Genomic DNA, 22,737 nt, shown 5'->3' with positions numbered 1-22,737 from the left:
ACTTTTTTGGGCCTCAATTTGCCTTCTACAGACTGGGGAGGGGACTGGAGGCAAGGAGAGTAATATTTCCTATTAGCACATGAACATTAGTGCCTACCATTTATAGAGGAATTTAAAGAGGTGTGAGACCATGTACTAAGTCTTTTAGATGGACTGGTGCTGGTAACAATCCTATGGAGTACATATTATTATTATTATACTCATTAAAATGAAAAAGTGAGGCCAGGTGCGGTGGCTCACACCTGTAATCCCAGCACTTTGGGAGGCCGAGGCCAGTAGATCACTTGAGATCAGGAGTGTGAGACCAGCCTGGGCAACAGACTCTGTCTCTACTAAAAATAGCCTGGCGTGGTGTTGCACACCTGTGGTCCCAGCTACTTGGGAGGCTGAGGTGGGAGGACTGCTTGATCCCAGAGGACAGAGGTTGCAGTGAGCCAAGATGAAGCCACTGCACTCCAGCCTGGGTGATAGAGCGGGACCCTGTCTCAAAAAAGAAAAAGAAAAGAAAAATGAAGAAATGAAGGCTTAGTGAGGTTAAGTAGCTGCTGTGGTCACATAGCTGGCAAGTGGCAAAACCAGGATTCAAACCCAGGCAATCTCCCTCGGAGACCTAACACTTTACCACTACCCATACTGCACCCTAGCAGTTCAGCAAACATTCCAGGTGTACATACCAAGTATTACTCAAAACTAGTAGGGTTTTATTTTATATTTTAAACGATTTTATTATTTTTGGAGACAGGGGTTCCCTCTGTAGCCTAGGCTGGAGTGCAGTGGTGTGATCATAGCTCAATGTAACCTTGAGCAAATAGTCTCAAGTGATCTTCCCGCCTCAGCCTCCTGAGTAGCTGGAACTACAGGTACCCACACCACACCCAGCACATTTTTATTTTTTCAGAGGGAGGGTCTCGCTATGTTGCCCAGGATGGTCTCAAACTCCTAGCCTCAAGTAATCCTCCTGCCTTAGCCTCCCAAAGCGCTGGGATTACAGGTATGAACCATGGTACCTGGCCTAAACCAGTAGGGTTTTATAATGCAGCTGAATGTACAATAATTCAGCTGTGAGGAAGAAAGAGATCAGGGAGAGGGGCCCGAACTTCACTAGAAAGGGCTTTAGATGTTCAGGACAGAGACTGGACTGTCAAGTGGGATGGCTCTGTGTAGCTTCTGCCTGTTTGACAGGTTTGCGTGGATCCCTCCCCTGGCTCTGAATTTGCTACTGTAGCCATAGGGTTTGGCCACTATTAGGCAAGCAGCTGGGTCTCACAAAGAAGTCAGGCTGAGAGAAGAGCTGACTTAGCCTCTAGCTCTCAAGCTTTCTGGGAACCAGAGATGATGCCAAAGGGAGTACTGTATATGCCAAGGTGGAGCTGGTGTCAGGATGGTCTCAGCGACCCAAATGCTCATCTTCATGACCCCTAAACCCATCTGTTTCCTCCAGCTTTCCAACTATAGCAGCCAGCGTCTGCCCTCTTGTCAGCATCACTGACTGGCCAGTTAGGCTAGCGTGATCTCAGGGGAAGAATCCTTGTCTTCTCTTCCTTATTCTAAGGAAGAAACTGGGTTCCACTATAAAAATGCCAAAAAAAGCTCAATTTGGGGGAAGTCTTTTTATGTTTACAGACTTCTGTTATTACATTTCTCATTTATACATAATAGCAGCAGAAGAATGAAACTAGAGCCCTATCTCTCACCATATAGAAAAACAAATCAGGCCGGGCGCGGTGGCTCAAGCCTGTAATCCCAGCACTTTGGGAGGCCGAGACGGGCGGATCACAAGGTCAGGAGATCGAGACCATCCTGGCTAACACGGCGAAACCCCGTCTCTACTAAAAACACAAAAAATTAGCCGGGCGAGGTGGCGGCGCCTGTGGTCCCAGCTACTCGGGAGGCTGAGGCAGGAGAATGGCGGGAACCCGGGAGGCGGAGCTTGCAGTGAGCTGAGATCTGGCCACTGCACTCCAGCCTGGGCGACAGAGCGAGACTCCGTCTCAAAAAAAAAAAAAAAAAAAAGAAAAACAAATCAAAATGGATTAAAGACTTAAATGTAAGACCTGAACTATGAAATGACTAAAAAAAACCACTGGGGCAATGCTTCAAGGATACTGGTCTGAGCAAAGATTTTTTGAGTAAGACCTCAAAAGCATAGGCAACAAAAGCAAAAATAGACAAATGGGATTATCTCAAGCTACAAAGCTTTTGCATAGTAAAGGAAATGATTAACAGAGTGAAGAGACAACCTAAAGAATGGGAGAAAATATTTGCAAACTATCCATCTGATAAGGGATTAATAACCAGAATATATAAGGAACTCAAACAACTCAATAGCAAAAAAACAAACTATCTGATTTAAAAATGGGCAAATGGTTTGAATAGGCATTCTCAAAAGAAGACATACACATGGCCAACAGGTATGTGAAAAAATGCTCAATGTCACTAATCATGAGAAATGCAAATTTTTAAATAATCTCGCCCCAATTAAAGTGGCAATTATCGAAAAGCCAAAAAATAACAAATGCTGGCAAGGATGCAGAGAAAAGGGAATGCTTGTACACTGCTGGCAGGAATATAAATTAGTACAGCCACCACGGAAAACAGTATGGAAGCTCCTTGAGAAACTAAAAATAGATCTACCATATGATCCAGCAGGCCCATTGCTGGTTATATATCCAAAAGAAAAGAAATCAGTATATTGAAGTATCAGTATAACTGTACTCTCACGTTTATTGTGGCATTATTCACAATAGCCAAGATATGGAAGCAGCATAAGTGTCCATCAATGGATGAATGGGTAAAATGTGGTATATACACACAATAAAATATTATTCAGTCATAAAAAAGAATAAAATTCTGTCACTTGCAGCAACATAGATGGAACTGGAGGACATTGTGTTAAGTAAAATAAGTCAGGCACAGAAAGATAAATACTGCATATTCTCACTTGTATGCATGAGCTAAAAAAGTTGATTGCATGAAGGCAGAGAGTAGAACGATGGTTTCCAGAGACTGGGAAGGGTAGCGGGGAGTGCGGGGTTAAGAGGTGAGGTTGGGCCAGGTGAGGTGGCTCATGCCTGTAATCCTAGCACTTTCGGAGACTGAGGTGGGCGGATCACCTGAGGTCAGGAGTTCAAGACCAGCCTGGCCAACATGGTAAAACCTTGTCTCTACTGAAAATACAAAAATTAGCTGGGCACGGCAGCAGGTGCCTGTAATCCCAGCTACTTGGGAGGCTGAGGCAGGAGAATTGCTTAAACCTGGGAGGTGGAGGTTGCAGTGAGCCAAGATTGTGCCATTGTAACCCAGCCTGGGCAACAAGAGCGAAACTCCATCACAAAAAAAAAAAAAGAAAAAAGAAAAAAGAAGTGAGGTTGGGCAGGGCACAGTGGTTCACGCCTGTAATCCCAGCACTTTGGGAGGCTGAGGCAGGCGGTTCACCTGAGGTCAGGAGTTCGAGACCAACATGGAGAAACCCTGTCTCTACTAAAAATACAAAAATTAGCCAGGTGCTGTGGCGCATGCCTGTAATCCCAGCTACTTGGGATTTTCAAGGCACAAGAATCGCTTGAATCGGGGAGGCAGAGGTTGCAGTGAGCTGAGATCGCACCACTACAGTCCAGCCTGGGCAACAGAACGAGATCCTGTCTCAAAAAAAAAAAAAAAAGTGAGGTTAATGGGTATAAAAATAGTTAGAATAAATAAGTTCTAATGTTTGATAGCACAGTAGGATGATAATAGGTAACAATAATTTATTGGATATTTCAAAATAGACAGAAGATTTGGAATGTTCCCAACACACACACACCAAAAAATGATAAATATGTGAGGTGATAGATACCCTAATTACCCTGATTTGGTTATCATAAATTGTATGCATGTATCAAAATATTACATGTACCCCATAAGTATGTACAATTATGTATTAATAAAAATTATTTTAAAATACTAGCAGCAGAGATAATGAAGATAGTGATATGAGTGTTTGCATAGTTTTGTTGGTCCTACGTTAAATATGACCTAGAGGGAGAAAAGCTGGAAAGCTTACAGGCTACTGGCTTCAACAAATTGTGTGAGTACAAAATTTGGCCGGCATATGCAGGAAACGGAGTATCAGTGGTAAAGGTAAGTACGAAGGGTTGGCAGGAAACAGGGCAAGAAAAATATTAACCTGCATGTCTGTGGTTACCAGCAGCACTCACATGCAGTCCCCAATGGATAATCTGTGGCAGACAAGGGTGGGCTACAGATGACCTGTCCTACTGCACAAGCATCTTCTAGTCCCCACTGCTCCAGTGGAGTCTAAGAGTCCAGTAGGAGCACAAAATGGACAAAGTCACAAAGGCTTTGAACACTCCCGCCATCCTCCTCTCTCCTTGTAGTGTTTCTGAGCAATGAGTAAATTAATTTCCCTGGGACGTGCCTGTGCACTCCTGTGGTGCCATGATGACCAGCACTTCACCATTGCCTTTGTATAGAGTTGACTGAGTTTATTTTATTTTATTTTATTTTGAGACAGTGTCTCACTCTTGTCACCCAGGTTGGAGTGCAATGGCATGATCTCGGCTCACTGCAACCTCCGCTTCCCAGGTTCAAGTGATTCTCCTGCCTCAGCCTCACGAGTAGCTGGGATTACAGGTGCCCACCACCACGGCTGGCTAATTTTTGTATTTTTAGTAGAGACAATGTTTTACCATGTTGGCCAGGCCAGTCTCGAACTCCTGACCTCAGGTGATCCACCCATCTCAGCCTCCCAGAATGCTGGGATTATAGGTGTGAGCCCTGACTGAGCAGTTTCTACGTTTTTATGTACTATTTGTCTCCTCCTTTCTCCTTCTCTTCTTCCCTCCTCCAATGTTAGAAACCCTTGTCACTTTAATTCCCTCATACACTTTTTTTTTTTGGTCATGAAATCTTAGGGTTAGAAGGGGCCTTTAAGGAATCAGGCCAAATTCTCATCTAATCAGATTAAGGGAACTTTAAACCAAAAGCAGAGGGAGAAAGGTAGGGCCTAAGTTGGAAAACATAGTAAAGCAGTGGTCCAGTGATTTGCAGGAGAAAACAATCAGAAAGGAACGGGTACAGTGGCTCATGCCTATAATCCCAGCACTTTGGGAGGCCGAGGCAGGTGGATCACTTGAGCTCAGGAATTTGAGACCAGTCTGGGCAACATGGTGAAACCCAGTCTCTATTAAAAAAAAAATACATAAATTAGCCAGGCATGGTGGTGTGCACCTGTAGTCCTAGCTACTTAGGAGGCTGTGGTGGGAGAACTGCTTGAGCCCAGGAGGTGGAGGTTGCAGGGAGACAAGATTGTGCCACTGCACTCCAGCCTGGGTGACAAAGCCAGATCCTGTCTCGAAAAAAAAAAAATCAGAAAGATGGCCAGAAAATCTGTGAATATGTATTATCTGGCATAATTTCACATGAGTAAGAGGGTTAGAGTTTTTGTTAGGTACTTATTTGTACTACATTTGTTAATTTTCATTTTTACCAAGGGAGAAAATACAAATCTTTACAACAGATTATATGTGAGTAATGAGGGAAAAAAGCATCAAAGATAAGATTTCAGGCCTCAGAGACTGTGAAGAATAGAGTCCCCCTGAACACAAACAGAGAAGTGAGGGGAGGGGCTATGCAAATCACAATGTGATGGGGGAGGGTGAGACTGATGCTGAAGGTAGAAGGTGCTATCACAACTTTCAAGCATAAATGTCTAGTCGATCACTGAGGAGTTACACCCAAAGACTCAAAAGGACAGCATTATAGAACAAAAATATGCTTAGGGAAGAAGAGAAAGATTCATCTAAGGGAATAAGAGTGACAAAGGAAAGAATATAGAGAGACATCGTGAGAGGACAGAGCCCTGGAGAAATGCCTCAATTTAGAGGAATGGAGAAAGGCCAACAAAGAAGATATGAAGTCATGGCCAGGAGAGAAATAATGCTGAGCTTACAGGGAGCAGGGAAGGCCTGGAAGCAGCAGTGGGACTGTCTCCTTTTTAAAAAAGGTCTGGGATGGTTTAAACCTAGTCTTTGACAGGGTCAAAAATGACTGGAACACATTAGGGACCCTCAAAAACAAAAACTACTAGCTTCTTCCTCTTGTTTGCCTGATTTGCCATAAACAAATAATTACTTCCTTGTTACTTATACAAGATTACTCACCTTCCAAGTAACTTCCTATCTATTTTACCTTTCTGACCATCTTAGGAAAACTTTTTGCTGATCCACTAGTAGATTTGAACTGCTAGAAACTGGGGCAGCCAAATGAAAATAAGATCTTTATTTGATTGGGGATTTTGGTATATCCTGTAACTCCTATGCAAATCTAGCACCAGGCAAACACACTTTGCCTGCAACTACTTAGGTGCAGCAGGATGCAAACCAGAGGGGTGCTGTTCCCCTCCAACGGTGAGCCCAACCAAGGGCACAGATCACCTGCCAAACTGATGTGTCTGGCACTCCTGTAGCCACAGTGGAGGTTGCAAATCCCTTGCAAACATGCTCCAGCTATAAGCAAGATGCCTGGTTTCAACCCAGGAACTGGAAAGAACAAACTTCAAGTTCATTCCTTTTCTTAAAGAGAAAATGGCTTGCTCCCTCTGCAAGATATGCACTATTAATTTTAAATGCACTGAATTATCCCTAGGAGTCACTCCATTCCTCTCCAGTTTTAAATGAAATTATGGAAGAAAGAGGAGGAAGAAAGAAATAGAGGAAAAAGAGAGAGGAGAGTTGCAATTAAATTTTTATAATTAAAAAAATGTGTAATTGCATCTGATGGCATTCTCATTAAGATGAGATCCCAAGTAGAGAAGGGAAAAACAGTGACAGCAAAGCTAAGATAAGCGAGGCCTGTATTATCCAAGTTCCCCAGCTTAATGGTCCACCCCGTCAGAGCAGTCAGATGAGCTGAAGAAATGCCGGGGCTGCCAACACCATAGAAACCACGCGCCCTCTTTATTCGATTATCTCCCTGTGGCTAGAGCCACTGAGAATTACCCAAAATGATTTTTTAAAGCCTGGATTAGCTTTCCCCTGAGCAGACACAAAGATATTTCTGAGCTCTCTCCACCCGCCCTCCCTGCTGTCTACTGCATAGCTGGTATGAGCTTAGGGGACATAAAATCATTTCAGTATTTGCCATAAAGTATAATTAGGAGTCAATTTTGCTACTGCGAAAAATATTTCAATTAATTTTTTTTAAACAAGCACAAGTGCTGTTTAGATTATCCATTGATGTGGATTATCCATGCCACTGCTAAGATCCCTCCTAATATGGGTAATGAGAGTTGGCTGTCCAGTGGCAGATTTTAATACAACACTGAAGATCATGCACCAAATTGCAGAGTCGAATGGCTCTTGCCTATCATTCCCAGACCAGACTTAATCTTTGCATTGTTAGCATGTCTTAGGAATCCATCTAGAATGACTAAACCACCAGAAACAATCAAACAAAATCTGCCAACTTAAAGCGAGATTGTCTGGTCTAGCTAATTAGGTGCTGTGAGTTACTGATATGCTAGCACATATGCAGGAAGTGTCAAGCCTCTTTTGCGGTCTTGGAAAAGGATGCCATGGGCAGTTCTGGAACAGTCTGCACCAATCAAACCAAACCCCTAGTATGCAAGACGATAAATGACTAGAAAAGGAGAGGAACAAGTCAAAAAGACTATGGGCACTCCAACTAGTTAAATCAATGATATTGCCACAATATTAAACATACTATGACTAAATGATACATTCCAAATGCAGGCATGAAGTCAGAGGTGTCAGTCCTGCACACAGTGGGGTTCAATAAATGCCTGTGGGATGGACTATATTTTCAGGCCAGACCAGCCTGGCCCGGGGGTTGGGCCCTTACCTGCTTCCTCACAGTTGAGCTGCGCCTGTGACCAATCCCGCCAAATCAGAGTGGACCAATCCAGCAACAAGGAAGAAAAAGAGAAAATTGGGACGAATGAGATAAACAACCAGTCTTAAACCCAGAAGTAAAGTTTTTAATAATTAAAAGCAATCTGTGTGGTGGCTAATGAAACATGTGGCATCACTCAGTTCAGTCCCAGAAATGGCTAAGAGACTTGATAAATAACTTCCACAATAAAGCCTACCAAAGCTCTTTTTTTCACAAAAGCACAGACGTCCCTGCTTTTAATATCTAGCACTACTCAAAATTAGAATAGGAGAGAACTGGTTCAATTTGTAGTAAAATATATTTGGGTTAGACAATAAGATTTTTTTGTCTGCTAGGAGACACTAGGAAACACCAAAGGATGCTACAATTTTTGTTTTGTTTTGTTTCTCTAGGAAATCTTTAAAGATTGCTATCTTTACAGGGAACAATTTTTCTGGATTTAGAGTGCAGAACATCTAGTTTCGGAAGAACCTTGAGGATCCTCTCAGTCAATGTTTTCCAATCTGTGTTTAGCCTCAGAAGCCTTTTCTCAAAGGGAATCTGACTCAGAGGCACAACACCCAAACCAAGGAGGCAGGGCTGTCCTGCTCTGAGTGAAGGATGGGACCAGAGCCTGGTTGCTGGTCACTGCTCTGTTCCTGCCACCAGGCCACTAGAGCTCCTTGAATCTAGTGGAGTGCTCTGGTCTTATAGAAGAGGAAACCAGAATTCAGAGAGGGGAAAAGCATGGCCCAAGGTCTCAGAGCAAAATAACTCAGCACCAGGAAATTCAATTCAGCTCTTTTCAGTCCTACAGAGCTTTCCACAGACTCAGGAGCTCAGGTGAACTTAAAGACTCTTAACACCAAAAAGATGTGTTCCAGAGAATCCCATTATCCTGGTTCCCTCCAGTCATCAAGACCGGTTTATTAATGGGATCTTTATTGTAATTCACAATGACAAAACAATGAAAGTCAAATGAAGCTATCTCTAAATAATGAGCCTATAATTGTAAATGGCCTCATGATTATTATGTGTTTTGGCAGATATAAGTGGTTGATATAATGGGTTAACCCAGGGTCTCTAAGGAATCCAACCCATTAAAGCCCCTTCTCTAGTTAAATAAGCACATTTCTAGGCATCTGAGAACTGTTGGATGAATGAATACCTTGCTCTCCAACAGCTCACAAATTTTCTCATAGCAGCACTGTGACTGAGGGAAAATATTTGGCTGGGGTGGAGGAGGAAGGGGAAGGTGGGGAAAGATTGGGAGGGGTACATACTTGTACATCAGACAAATATTTCTACCAATGCTCTTTGGCAAGCCAATGCAATGTAATATTTCATTATCCAGCAACAGTCACTACTACTTAGGGGCTGCCTTCTTTTCTGGGCATAAAAAAAAAAATCAAATGCCATCTCCTGATCTTTCTCTGGGTCAAAGACTCCCCAGGGCCCCTATGTTGAAGTCTGGCAGCTAAGGTTAGGTTACCAGAATCCTCTAGAGTTGAATGTTTATGTTCCTTGCAATTCAGTGGCGTCTGGGGGTCTCTGGTACAGTTTCAGCAAATGACAACCCCTTTCACTCAGTTCTGCTTAGCTCCTTCTTGAAGTCCCTGAAAACCCCATTTCTATCTGAGATCAGATGGGGTCAGCAAGGCAAAGAGAAGTAAACCCCACCCCAGGCCATTGCTCTGTAAAGTCATTCAATGCCTTTACAACTCAACTCCTTGGCTCTCTCCCAGACTAAGATTGCTCTACCCCCCAGGCCTCTATCCCTTCCCAGGCCTGTCCCAGGCCACACTCACCTGGCTAGACTGCAATCTGTCCGCTGACCTGTTGGAAAGACAAAGGCAAAAAGCATTATGTTAAAGGAGAAGGGAGGGAGGGAGACCCACTCCTAGTAACTACCATGCCTATCTCCCCTAGAAGCCACAGTATAACAGTGTGTAGCAAAAGAGAGAGAGAGAGAGAGACAGACAGAGACAGAGAGAGAGAGAGAGAGAGACAGACAGAGAGACAGAGAGAAAGAAGAGAAAGCACCAAGACCCTCTTTCTGGGCAAGAACTGTTTCTGATGCTGATTCCCAGTCCAGGTTGGTCTCCCTAAACCTTAGAGCCAACTCTGCTTCCCAATGGGAACATACGGATGGATGTAGTGGAACAATAGCAACACAGATCATACTTAATAGAATAAATTATTAGAAGCCCTCCCAGGGATGAAATTCAGCTTCTCTTATGTTGGATGTGTGTGTGGTGGGGTGGAAGGCCAAGTTTACTTGCTCCTGAGTGTACGTACACACACACACACACACACACACACAGAGTTGGAGGTTGGGAGAACAAGAGGAGCTGTTTGCAGGACAGAACAGAGAAGATATGGATATTCTAGCTTGAGATTCATAGTAAATTCTCCTGTTAGGTTTGACTGAGGTGGCAAGGGAGATGGGAGATACAATGTTGATACTACTAGTAAATCATGGTTCTCAATCTAATAGTGGGCCTTAGGAGTTCAATGGGTCATTGCTAGCTTTTAAAAAAAATGAAACTGAAAATCTTCAAGTTCATGAGAAGTATTCTCATGTTTTAAAAAAATATACGTGCATGTCTACATGGGAAATGATGTGATACATATTGCTTTCTTTGGGTCCACAGTTAATGAAGCTTGATCTGTTTTAGACCTGCATTATTTAAACCAGGGGCAAACCCTAGCAGGTGCTGAGCCGGGGAAGTAAAAATCAGCTCCCACACTCCTCCCCATCCAAGCTCTTGCAAAGGAAACTCCAAGGGCTGGGGGAGGGAGGGCAGGGCCTTTCCTTGCCGTTAAAGGTTGGTAATTGTTGCTTATAGTTCAGCTCTTCTTGAGCAATGCCATCACCCACCCCTAACTGTCTCTCGTTACCAAAGGCTCAGCTCTTATGTGCAAAAATATTATTCTGAGCCATTATTTTCAACATCTGTTCCATCTCCATTCTGGAATATTCATACACATCAATTATCCTTCTATGGCAAGAACAAGGGACTCCTGCATTATGGTGACAAATACATTCAGAAGGCAGGGACGTGATGAATTGCACACATAAAGATTTATAGTTTTGTTTTTTTCTTTATTGCTAGAACTTGTCATCTTTAGATTAAGGCAATTTGCAGCACTAATGAATGGTCAGCCTTCGTTCCTCCATAGTAGCACATTTAGTGCATAAATGTGTGAGTAAACCCATTCACTCACACACACAAGTGTGAGCGCATATGCATTTGTACAACCCCAAGGCCCTGCTCTCTGTCTTACTTATGGACTATGCTTAGACTGTCTTGATTCTCCGTGGAGCAATCTGATAACCCTAGAGTAAGGATTTTCTATAAGCAAAGTTTGGTCCTCAGTGCCCGAACTTGTTTAGTCTGAGTCCTTTTGGTGGTGAGGAAGAGAGAACAGAAATTATCTAACAGGCTTTCTTCACATAAAAGAAAACGCCTTAAAAGTCGTAAGATCAGGCTGGGCACGGTGGCTTACACCTGTAATCCCAGCACTTTGGGAGGCTGAGGCAGGCAGATCACCTGAGGTGAGGAGTTTGAGACCAGCCTGGCCAACATGGTGAAACCCCGTCTCTACTAAGAATACAAAAAAATTAGCCAGGCATGGTGGTGGGCACCTGTAATCCCAGCTATTCGGGAGGCTGAGGCAGAAGAATTGCTTGAACCTGGGAGGCGGAGTTTGCAGTGAGCCGAGATCACACCACTGCACTCCAGCCTGGGCGACAGAGGAAGACTCCATCTCAAAAAACAAAAAAAAAAGTTGTAAGATCAGCCATGCATGGTGGCTCATGCCTGTAGTCCCAGCACTTTGGGAGGCTGAAGTAGGTGGATCACCTGAGGTCAGGAGTTTGAGACCAGCCCGGCCAACATGGCAAAATTCCGTCTCTACTAAAAATACAAAACTTACCCAGGCGTGGTGGCACACGCCTATAATCCCAGCTACTTAGGAGGCTGAGGTGGGAGAATCGCTTTAATCCAGGAGGTGGAGTTGGCAGTGAGCCGAGATGGTGCCACTCCACTCCAGCCTGGGTGACACAGCGAGACTCCATCTCAAAAAAAAAAAAAAAAGTCATTAGATAAAAGATTAGAGAAAAAAAATTAATCATCTGGGAAACCATCCAAGGCAGGAAAAGGACAGGGCAAAAAAGGTGGGTAGGAGGCTCTGGTATAATAAGAAGTGAGGCTCCAATTCCTGGGGCCAATGAGCCAAGGAGTACTGCACACTTTCCTAAACTTTGCAGTTTGTCTAAAGAGTGCTCAATAATTTATTTTAAAATGTCAGATCTCTGTGTAAGTACAGGCTTGCCTGTAACTGAAGTTAGCCATATTCCCTGCAGCTTCTCCCTTCCTCTCCCCCTTATCTTTAAGTGAGGAGATTAGTGGGACAGGGAGGAGGGGTGGGGCATTCAGAGGCATCCCCAACTTGGGAATCCCATTAATCATAGGATGCTGAGAGCTAGGCAGGAAATCTGGGCAGGGTGCCAAAAAACCCTGGGGAAGCTTCTCTTTCAACCTCCACCTTCTGTTTGACAGTTGAAGAGAGAAAGTCCAGAGTGCCAGTCCAGTTCTCTGCCTTGCTACTTTCCAGGGTCTGGTTAAAATCATTCTATGAGACAAGACAGTCCATTCAGCACCATGGCCTCAGCATAGCCACAGGAGAGAGGGCTGCCACTTAAACAGCATTAAGAGCTTTCAAAGCAGAAAGAAACTAATGCTCTTTCTGGAAGCTATAGAAAGCGGCAGTCTGTCCATCTCCTGCATTTGAGAATTCTCTCCTCTTAGAGCAGCTGCGTATCTCATCTCATGGCTCCCTACCTTCTTGCTCCAGTCTCAGTGCTGCCACAGAGGAGCTAGAAGTTTTAACAAAGTGTCTGGAGAATAAATAACCCCTCAGCCTCTCTACCCTGAAGTGGCAGAGGAGGCAAGGGTGGGGGGACTGGGTGGAGAGCAGGCACGCTCCATTTAAACAAATAGATGATACACGTTAGTGCTTCATTAAGCATTGGCCTTTTCCCATTACTCAAGCAGTCATTTGGGGCGTGTGCTTCCACATCAAACAACCCGGGAAAAGAAAGGCATTCATATAACAAGACCGGGTCCACTTGGCTGAGGATGGAGGCGTGTGCTCAGCAAGAAAGCTCCAGCTGGCCTCACTGTCAAGCCTCCAGCAGAGGGTTCCCACACTCACTTTCTCCCAGGGTTTTCTGCAGAAGGTCATGCTTGGCTTGTAACTTGGTGATGAGGTTCCTGCCCTCCAGGTACTCTTTCATTTTCTGTAAGAGAGGAGGAGGAAAAAGAGCAATCAGACTCCTGAAGAAGAAAAAAAAAAATCACAGATGCTCAGCTGAACAATTCCCCTTTACAGAGGTCATTTGGTTTCTGACCCAATTTCTACCAGTCCATTTTTTAATTTCTTTAAGGCACTGATCATATGGGCAGCTGTTGATTTTTATGGTGGATTAATATCCTTCTCCATGTTTTTTCTGGGAGTTCCATGATGGCCAGTATAAAGAAACTGTTTCCTAGAGCCCCTCTCCCGCAGTTTCACTGAGGAAGAGCAGGGAGGGTGGATGAATTCATTGAGCCCTGGTCTTCTTGGTGTGAGGACACACACCTGCTATCTGTCACCTCTACTGACATCCTGCCCTGTCCTGGCCTCTTGGCAGGAGGGGGAGGGCATTCCATCACACTAGGAGCAGTGCCAATGGCAGGCTCAGTCCCTGCCTCAGCTGTAAGCCTGGGATGTGGAGCATCTTTGAGCCATATCCTCAACAGCTTCCTTCTCTATTCTGCATGAAGTCTTTATGGAAAGCTTTGGATTTCTGAGCACTCAGTGGAAGGGGCTGCCATCCCCCACTTGCATACACAAATCCAGGTCCAAACACAAATGTGATCCCACCTGCTCTCACAGTCAAAATATGACTGCTGTGCTGCACTTTCAGATTTGTTCTCTCTCAACCCTCGTCTGCCCAGTGAGAGACCGTATGTCCCCAGACAATTCACTGAATCTTCAAAACAACCCTAGGAACTATCATCATCATCATCATCATCATCATCATCATCATCATCATCTCCATTTTACACATGAGAGCACTGAGGTTTCGAGAGTTTAATTAAGTTGCTCAAGGTCAAACAGTTAGTGAGTGGTAAAGTCAGTATCCAAATACAGGCAGTTTGACAATATAGCGTGTGCTCTTAACCATTATGACAAAATGTCCCATCCATCATGGTACAGAGCAGGAGAAGGAGAGAAGCAGAACTAAACTTCATAGTATTAACGCTCTATGCATGCAGCAACATAGCAGGTTTTAGAGCACTTTACCACATATTCTCTCATTTGACTCTTATAATAAATAACTGCACAGCATATAGGGAAGATATTACTTCCTTATTACAGACAAGATGATCTCAGGGGAGGTGAGGTATCAAATAAACTACTGAGAGTTGCAAGCTAGCAAGTGGTAGTGTCAGGCCCAACCCAAGGCCTTTGGATTTTTAAAGTATCTTTTCCGCTCTCCTCCATAGCCATTCTTGGGGTCTTAGTTTGCCTTGATCGCCTCCTGCTGCAGTGGTTTATCCTCCAGATCAGGGGCTATCTGCCTATGTCTGAACTCAGAAATCAAATGGCCAGGTTTCCCAAAGTGTGATCCGTGAATTACTGGTGACATGTGAGATCACTGAGGTAGTTAGGTGGATGCACCATTTTAAATGGTAATAGTTCTGTCTGTCTTTTAATGTATATTAAGTAAAACATATAATTATACATCAAACCTTTGATTTCACTTAGGATTAAGAGTGATAGAAAGAAAAGGTGAACAGGGCCAGGTGTGGTGGCTCAGGCCTATCATCGCAGCACTTTTGGAGGCTGAGGCAGATGGATCACTTGAGGACAGGAGTTTGAGACCAGCCTGGCCAACATGGTGAAACTCCATCCCTAACAAAAAACACAAAAATTAGCCGGGCGTGGTGGTGAGTGCCTGTAATCCCAGCTACTTGAGAGGCTGAGGCGGGAGAACTGCTTGAACCTGGGAGGCGGAGCTTGCAGTGAGCCAAGATTGCACCACTGCACTCCAGCCTGAGCAACAGAGCAAGACTCTGTCTCAAAAAACAAAAAACAAACAAAAAAAGAAAAGTGAACAAATGTGAGTTACTTTTACTCTATACTTTTCTGTACAATGTGAACTTTTAACTAAGAGCTTGCATCTGATTCTTTCTCTTGTTTAAAAACAAAAGAAAAATCTGCTTTCTCTGGGACGCAATGCCTAGCCCTCCCATGTTCACCCAGATGGTCCTGTGGGTACCATGCAAATCTCCATGACAGCACTTCTCATACAGCCCGGTCACAGGGGGTTTATTACTCATGTGTCTTTTTCTCCAGACTGCTTCCTCCCTATGGTCAGAGACCATTTATTATTCTTTGCACCCCTGATAGTACCACACCTAGCAGATAGCAGATACTCAATAAATGCATGATGAATAAATGAATGAGCAGTCTCACTCTCCTCTGGGTAGACCCTTCTTCAGCAGTCACAAACCAAGCCCCTAGTGTGCCCGTACTCACTGAATTAAAAATAAAACAAGCCAAAACCAAATCTTACTCCAAATCATTTCTACTGCCTTATTCATGATCTGTTCTCTCTGTGCCTTTATGCTTTTGCACAAGAACATCTGCAAGGAAAGAGGCTCTGTTGTCACCTTCCCTTTTCCATCTGTTCCAGATGCCAGCTCACCTGCTGTCATTCTTCCCGGGGTAATATCCGAATCCCCAACCAATGCCTAATTGTGGATTTGAAACAGTACTTTAGGGCCCAGAGGTGGAAAGCCTTCAGGAAATACCAATTGCCAACAATGCAAGCCTCAAAAGCCTCTCTCTTTGGAAGGTTATCCCAGGAGACGCTAAAGGTTTCCTAATGAGGAAAATTCACCAAGAAACTGTAACCCTCAAAACAAGACCAGACTGCTCAGAAAACAGCTACAGTTCTCAAAGGAGATGGATGCAAATTCCTTCTTCTCACTACTTGTGATTCCGGAAATCAATTTTTTAAATTCATGTTCACAATTCATTAGTTAACTCTGGCTGTCACTTGATGAACCATTAAAATAAATAACAATCTCGTCAAGATGTATGACGGATTACCTCTTCGGGTTCCATTAAATCCTGAAGGATCATAACTGTGTCAAGGTATGAACTGCATCCCTAATACTGGTGTGGAAACCATGGTTGGAGTTTTCCATCCAGGTAAGCCAGGTATGGAAAGGTAAAGGCATCTCAGAGTCTGCAGGCATGTTATTTTATTTATCACTCACCCATACCACCCATAAGTCAGCATTTATCCATATGAGAGACTCGCTGGGGATAAGTGACCTTGTCTTTAATTGGTGGAAGTGAGTTAGAAGGCTTCTATTGCTGCTCGACAGACACACAGAGAAAGGAGCTGAGACCGCTGAAGAAGGCAAGGGAAGAATAGGTGGTTTTTAATGATTTCTGGAGATGAGGGGGGCCAGGAAAAGGGATGCTTATAATCTCCAATCTCAAAATTCCTTCCTTGGGCAATGAGGATCACTTTCCTTACTTAGGGCATGTTCCAATATTAGGTAATTCTTTTTCGTTCCTTCACCAAACACCCAAAATCAAAGTGGCTACCTGGGGTTTTCCTCAATGAAGGAGCAAAAGAACGGGTAATATTTTATTCTAGGTATCACCAAAATAAAATCAAGTTCCTAAAACACAGTCTGACCAGTGCCCACCCCCAACAACTTTCACACTTTATCAAAACTGAGAATTTCTTCAAAAAGTAGGAAGGGCGGCAAAGAATCTATTGGGCATTTTGTTTAGTGCCATTGTAAAACTTCAACTCAGTTTTTATGACTCATTAATTCATTTCCTAATAATTCCTAATTGGATATTAACTGTCAGCAGTGAGTTTTGTTTATTGAAAAGTATTAATATAATAACTTTTCTTTCTGCACTTTCCCTCCTTGATAGATGCTTTAGTTGCATTACAATGAAAAAGCATGAGTTGGAATATTCTAGTCCTACCACTTACTAACTCTTCTAACCTTGGGCAAATCATTTAACCCCGAGTCTTAGTTTTTCCATCTAAAAATGAGAATTTTTTTTTCACAAGGTTGGTGAGAATGAAATTGGATAATAAGCATTACTGTGATTAGCACAGGGCCTGGCTTCCTTATACCTGAATCACCTCCTCAGTGAGCCTAAAAGCATCCCTTCCCTAAGTGTCTTTGCTTTGTGCTAAAATAAAAGCAGAATGAAAGCAGAAGGTTTTGGGCCTTAAAAAAAGTAGTAAGAGGCACTAGAATGCTTTTCAAATTTCATTTCTAAAAACCTCTTCCCTTTAAATACACTCTTACCATGGGGGTATAAAACTCACTGGATGTTGCTTATGCCTTGGATTTAATCTGCGTGAACCTAAGACCCTAAGTATCCACTGCAGCAAGGCAGGAAAAGTTAGTACACCTACCCAGCCCATGCTCAGAGATATACAGATGTCATTATAGTGGCTGTTTCCCCACCATGCAGGCATGCTGACATTTCCCCTTCTCCCCGTCAGTTTTTAAAATAGGAAACAGCTGTCAGATAGAATACATAATAGAGTAAACCTTAAATGGAGCATGTCTCCCCAGTTTAATTGACAGCACAGGGGCATTCACTCATTTGTACTTGCCAGCACATGTTTACCAAGGGCCTGCAAGAAAATACCAAGATAAAAAGATCTCAGACCACAAGTTCCAAGTCTAGTGGTCGCTCATTGCCCCAGTGGCCAAGGCATTGCCTCCTCTTCTATTACCTTCCCTAAACCTGTCCCTAAGAATTCAGACTGTTTAGCTTTGTTACCTTATCAGCCATGATCCTTAACCCCTTCACTGCTCTATCCCCATACAATAACCTAATTCTCCAACTCCCTATAAAAGGAAATACTTAGGCTGGGTGTGGTGGCTCATGCCTGTAATTCCAGCACTTTGGGAGGCTGAGGAGGGCGGATCACGAGGTCAGGAGTTCGAGACCAGCCTGGCCAACATAGTGAAACCTCGTCTCTACTAAAAATACAAAAAATTAGCTGGGGGTGGGGGTGGGTGCCTATAATCCCAGCTACTTGGGAGGCTGAGGCAGGAGAATCGCTTGAACCTGAGAGGCGGAGGTTGCAGCGAGCTCAGATTGCGCCATTGCACTCCAGCCTTGGGCTCTTGGGCAACAAGAGCGAGGCTCGGGCTCCAAAAAACAAAGGAAATACTTAGGAAAATGCCAGCCTTATAAAGCTTTGGTAAACCTTGGCTAAACAGCGAGCATCACTGCCTGTGAGGAGGGAATTTGCTAAACAAATGATGGCATATTCATACCGTGGAATTCTGTCCAGCTATTTTAAAAGGAGGCAGATCTTTTTGGACTAACATAAAAATAAGATCCAAGACAAATAACGTTAAAAAAGTGAAGAATGGTATAAGTGGTATACTTCTATATCTACTTCCATTTTCTTTCATTACATTTCTAATGTAATTTATTGCATTAAAGGGTATTTACAGATACGTCAGTTGTTGTCCATGCAGAGTATCTCTGGAAGGACACAGAAGAAACTGGTTTCAACCACCAGCAGAGGGGAGGGGAAAGAGGAGTCAGGAATGAAAAGAAACTTTATAGTAGGTTTTCCTGTATACCCTTTTAAATATTTGCATCCTTTAAAAATACTGATTTTTAACAATCACAATAAAAAAAGGCAACGGGTAAAGAGTAGACATTGCTGAACTATGTGTTATAGAAGATAAGCAATAAACACAAAGCCAAGAAAATCAGGAAACATGTCACCACTGAGGGCAAATAAGAGGCGAAAGTTGCTGAGCTGTTCCTGAGCCCTTCCCTTCACCTCTGCTTCTTCCACAGCGTGTAGAGAAGCAGCCTGTGGCCAGAGACCCAGTAATCAGAGCAGTGGGTCCAGCTTTTGTGAGCTACCCATTCTCTCTGGATTTACTGATTGATTGACTGATTGATTGAGATGGAGTTCCACTCTTGTTGCCCAGGCTGGAGTGTAATGGCGTGATCTTGGCTCACTGCAACCTCCGCTTCCCGGGTTCAAGCGATTCTCCTGCCTCAGCCTCCCAAGTAGCTGGGATTACAGGCATGTCCCACCATGCCCAGCTAATTTTGTGTATTTTTAGTAGAGACAGGGTTTTTCCATGTTGATTAGGCTGGTCTTAAACTCCCAACCTCAGGTGATCCGCCCACCTTGGCCTCCCAAAGTGCTGGGATTACAGGCGTGAGCCACCATGCCCGGCAGATTTATTTATTTATTTATTTTTATTTATTTATTTTTTTTGAGATAGAGTCTTGCTCTGTCACCCAGGCTGGAGTATAGTGGCCGGATCTCAGCTCATTGCAAGCTCCGCCTCCCAGGTTTACGCCATTCTCCTGCCTCAGCCTCCCAGGTAGCTGGGACTACAGGCGCCTGCCACCTCGCCTGGCTAGTTTTTTGTATTTTTTAGTAGAGACAGGGTTTCACCGTGTTAGCCAGGATGGTCTCGATCTCTTGACTTCGTGATCTGCCTGTCTCGGCCTCCCAAAGTGCTGGGATTACAGGCTTGAGCCACCGCACCCAGCCAGATTTATTTATTTTTTAATCTTTCTTTCTTTCTCTCTTTCTCTCTCTCTCTCTCTCTCTCTCCCCCCTCCCTCCCTCCCTCTCTCTCTCTTTTAAGGCAGAGTCTTACTCTGTCACCCAGGTTGGAGTGCAGTGACACAATCTTGACTCACTGCAACCTCTGCCTCCTGGGTTCAAGTGGTCCTCCCACCTTAGCCTCCTGAGTAGCTGTGATACTGGCCTGTGATACGTGCCCATGACCACACCTGGCTAATTTTTGTATTTTTAGTAGAGACAGGGTTTCACTATGTCGTCCAGGCTGGTCTTGAACTCCTGACCTCAAGAGACCCACCTGCCTCAGGCTCCCACAGTTCTGGGATTACAGGCATGAGCCACTATGCCTGGCCTATTTATTTTTCTAATTTTTCAAATAAGAAGGTTGGGTTAGGTAATTTTAAAAAATCGCTTCAAGTTTCTTCACTCCACAATTATTTTCCTGAGACTCCTGCAAGCAACTCATCTTTACAGGTCATGCCTCACATTCCCAATTGATGTCATCTGGGCAAATCAGTCCAATGAGAGCCATAAGTGGTCAGAAAGCTTTCTTAGCAGCCCTCTTGGTCACTAGGCACACCACCCAGGAGTCAAGCGGTGACAAGAGACTGCTTCCTAACCTTCCAAAAGATAGGATCTTCCAGGATGTGCTGCTCTGATGTTTTTGAAGGGCATAGGGAAACACACGGGCAATGTTTGCAGAGGCAACAGACTAAAGAAAGCACATCTGTAGTTGTATTGGCTTTGTGTGGGTTGTATGGTAAACAGGTAGTTTCCATAAATGTCTATTTCACCACACCAAAAAGCTCCTTTTATCATGAAATTAATCATCTGATGCGAAGTACCAGTCACAAAAATGATGAACTTGCACAGAATCCCACTGCTAGACAAGCCCAGACAAAAACTGTTCCTGTTAGCCAAGGAAATTTGCACACAATTTTGATAAGTGGCACTAGGGCCACCACATAAGACAGGAAATAGATTAGAGGACATCAGTGTATTGAGACAGAAAGTGAAAGGGTGGGCAGAATTTGCGAGGTCACCAGTTTGAATACGGCCATTCCTGCTTTTACTAAAGGTCAACTTAGAATACAAATGTTACAGAATTCATTTAAAGCCAAAAAGCAATTCTGACAACGACTGTCTTAAAATTCAAGATTTTTAGGTCCAAAATTTCTTACTTAACCTAAAAAATGGAAATCTTCACAATATAATGAGATTGGGTCATTTAAATAGTGTTATATCTAAGCAGTCCAGACAGACCAGCTAAACAATCCTATTATTAAAAGCCTCTAGAGAGTGTTCAACAAGCTCCTTAGATAATGAAGCTTGGGGCAGCGACACATCCCTCATTATAGTCAGAAAGTTATCTTAACGTGTGAGCCAGGTTATTGCGTGCATTTATGTTTTCCCACATGCTGCTCTTTCCTCAAGGAATGCGATTCTCCTCCCCGACTCCCTGCCTGGTTCGCTTATTCTTCAAGATCAAACACAAAAGTCACTTTGTGTGTGATGCTTCCCCAACTCCACTCATCCTGGCTGCCATTCATGCACTAGTGCATGTATGCATTTTTACATTTTTTAAACTACAAAAATCAACCTATTTTAACTGTTCAGATATATATGAAGTAAAAATGGAAGTTCTCCCTTTACATGACCCATCCCCCATCATTTCCCTCTTTATCTTATACTCTCAGCATTCCCAGCTTGTAGCACAGTGTCTGGCAATAGTAAATCCTCAAAAACTATCAGTGAATAATTTAATAATGATTAATAAATAAATTAATGATGATGGTGAAGATAAAGTTTTAGCATTTATTGAATGCGAACTACAAACCACGGAGTGTATTAAATATTTTACAAAAATCAATAAATGAGCTAAAATGCCATTCTATTATTTTTTTGTATTGGTTTTAATATTTTACTCAGAAGTATGCTTAAAGAATATTATAATTATATGACTTAGATTGTAAAACAATATGTACAGCAGTATCCTATTTTTTAGAATAAAATTATAAATGTGTGCTCACATATGTGTTTGTGCACATATAGAAAACAGATTAGAAAGGAATATATTCTAACACCATTATCTCTAGCTGGTAGAATTACGGACAATTTTTATTTCCTTTCTTTTGCTTCTAAATTTTATATAATGAGCATATGTGGCTTTGTATAATCATTTTTTGAAAGTTGTTTTAGAAGAATAGTACTGATACATCATTCCCTTTTAGCAGTTTTCTCTAGGATAAAAAATATGAGGAAGTCTGAGCTTAATTAAAAGAACAGATTTCTTTAAAAAAAATTGGCAAATCTTCAGTGTTCTTAATGCAGAAAAGGCAGTGTTCAAAGAATAATTAAACAAATCACTCCAGTTGCAGGAAAAATTCAATTTACTGCATGCAGACTGTTTCTTGACTGAAAAGTTAATTCCTTTCATTCAGAATCAGTATGCATATTTACTGGCTATATTTCATCTCACATCTGCAAACTTAATTTTTCCTTTCTTGGTCATCAGAAGATTAGGAAATAAATTTTAGCCCAGGCAATAGATCCTACTTGGCAAGCTCAAAATAACTCACTTATTAAAAAGCAGCACCAAAGACCAGTAGCGGACTTCCAAAGGACTGTTAACAATACTTAAAAAAAAAAAAGGAATAAAAGGCTCCAACTGTCTAAAAGAAGACTAGAGATACATGAATAAGAAAATATGATGTTTTGGATTTATGTGCAAAATAGTAATGCTGCATATAACCCATCCTTTAAGTTTTAGCAATAATTAGAAAAAATAGTTTCCCAACATTGAAAATTATAAAATAATGTCATCATATTGCCTAGAAAAGATCATAGATTTTTAAAAACAAAACATGTGTTATCATGAATATTTGTATGCACTTTCCAAGAACTAAAAGATGAAGTTCCCCTTTCAGGATCCCCTGTGCCTGAGAAGGAAACTTTCCAGTGAAAGCCTACTAGCTAGTTAAAAATTTCTTAAAAAAGAAAATCTTCTGAGTAGTATACTTGGGAGCATCCTTTTTCTTGGGGGGATCCCTGTTAGACATACACAACTTATAAATGCTTGCACCTTTAAGTGTAGGGATGGTCTCTGAGTATGCCCACATTCATATCTAAGATATTCAACGCCTGTCCTTCAGACAGTTAACAGGGACTCT

The 22,737-nt window shown here is 42.8% G+C and overlaps 1 protein-coding gene across 7 annotated transcripts in view; it reads right to left on the bottom strand.

Moving 5' to 3' along the window:
- LOC105484840 (SLIT-ROBO Rho GTPase activating protein 2) overlaps nt 1-22,737 on the bottom strand; it is a 250,229-nt gene that overhangs the window by 35,193 nt on the left and 192,299 nt on the right. For all 7 annotated transcript variants that reach the window (XM_011746880.3, XM_011746881.3, XM_071079235.1 and 4 more), the window contains exons 11-13: nt 13,111-13,195; nt 9,699-9,726; nt 7,861-7,885 (exon numbers count right to left, since the gene is read on the bottom strand). In XM_011746880.3, coding sequence (XP_011745182.1) covers nt 7,861-7,885; nt 9,699-9,726; nt 13,111-13,195 — 138 coding nt within the window. The remainder of the gene's footprint in view (nt 1-7,860; nt 7,886-9,698; nt 9,727-13,110; nt 13,196-22,737) is intronic.

Source organism: Macaca nemestrina, chromosome 1 (genome assembly GCF_043159975.1).
Source record: "Macaca nemestrina isolate mMacNem1 chromosome 1, mMacNem.hap1, whole genome shotgun sequence".
NCBI lineage: Eukaryota > Metazoa > Chordata > Mammalia > Primates > Cercopithecidae > Macaca > Macaca nemestrina.
The sequence above is the reverse complement of the archived record's forward strand: the minus strand, read 5'-3'. Positions and strand labels throughout refer to the sequence as shown.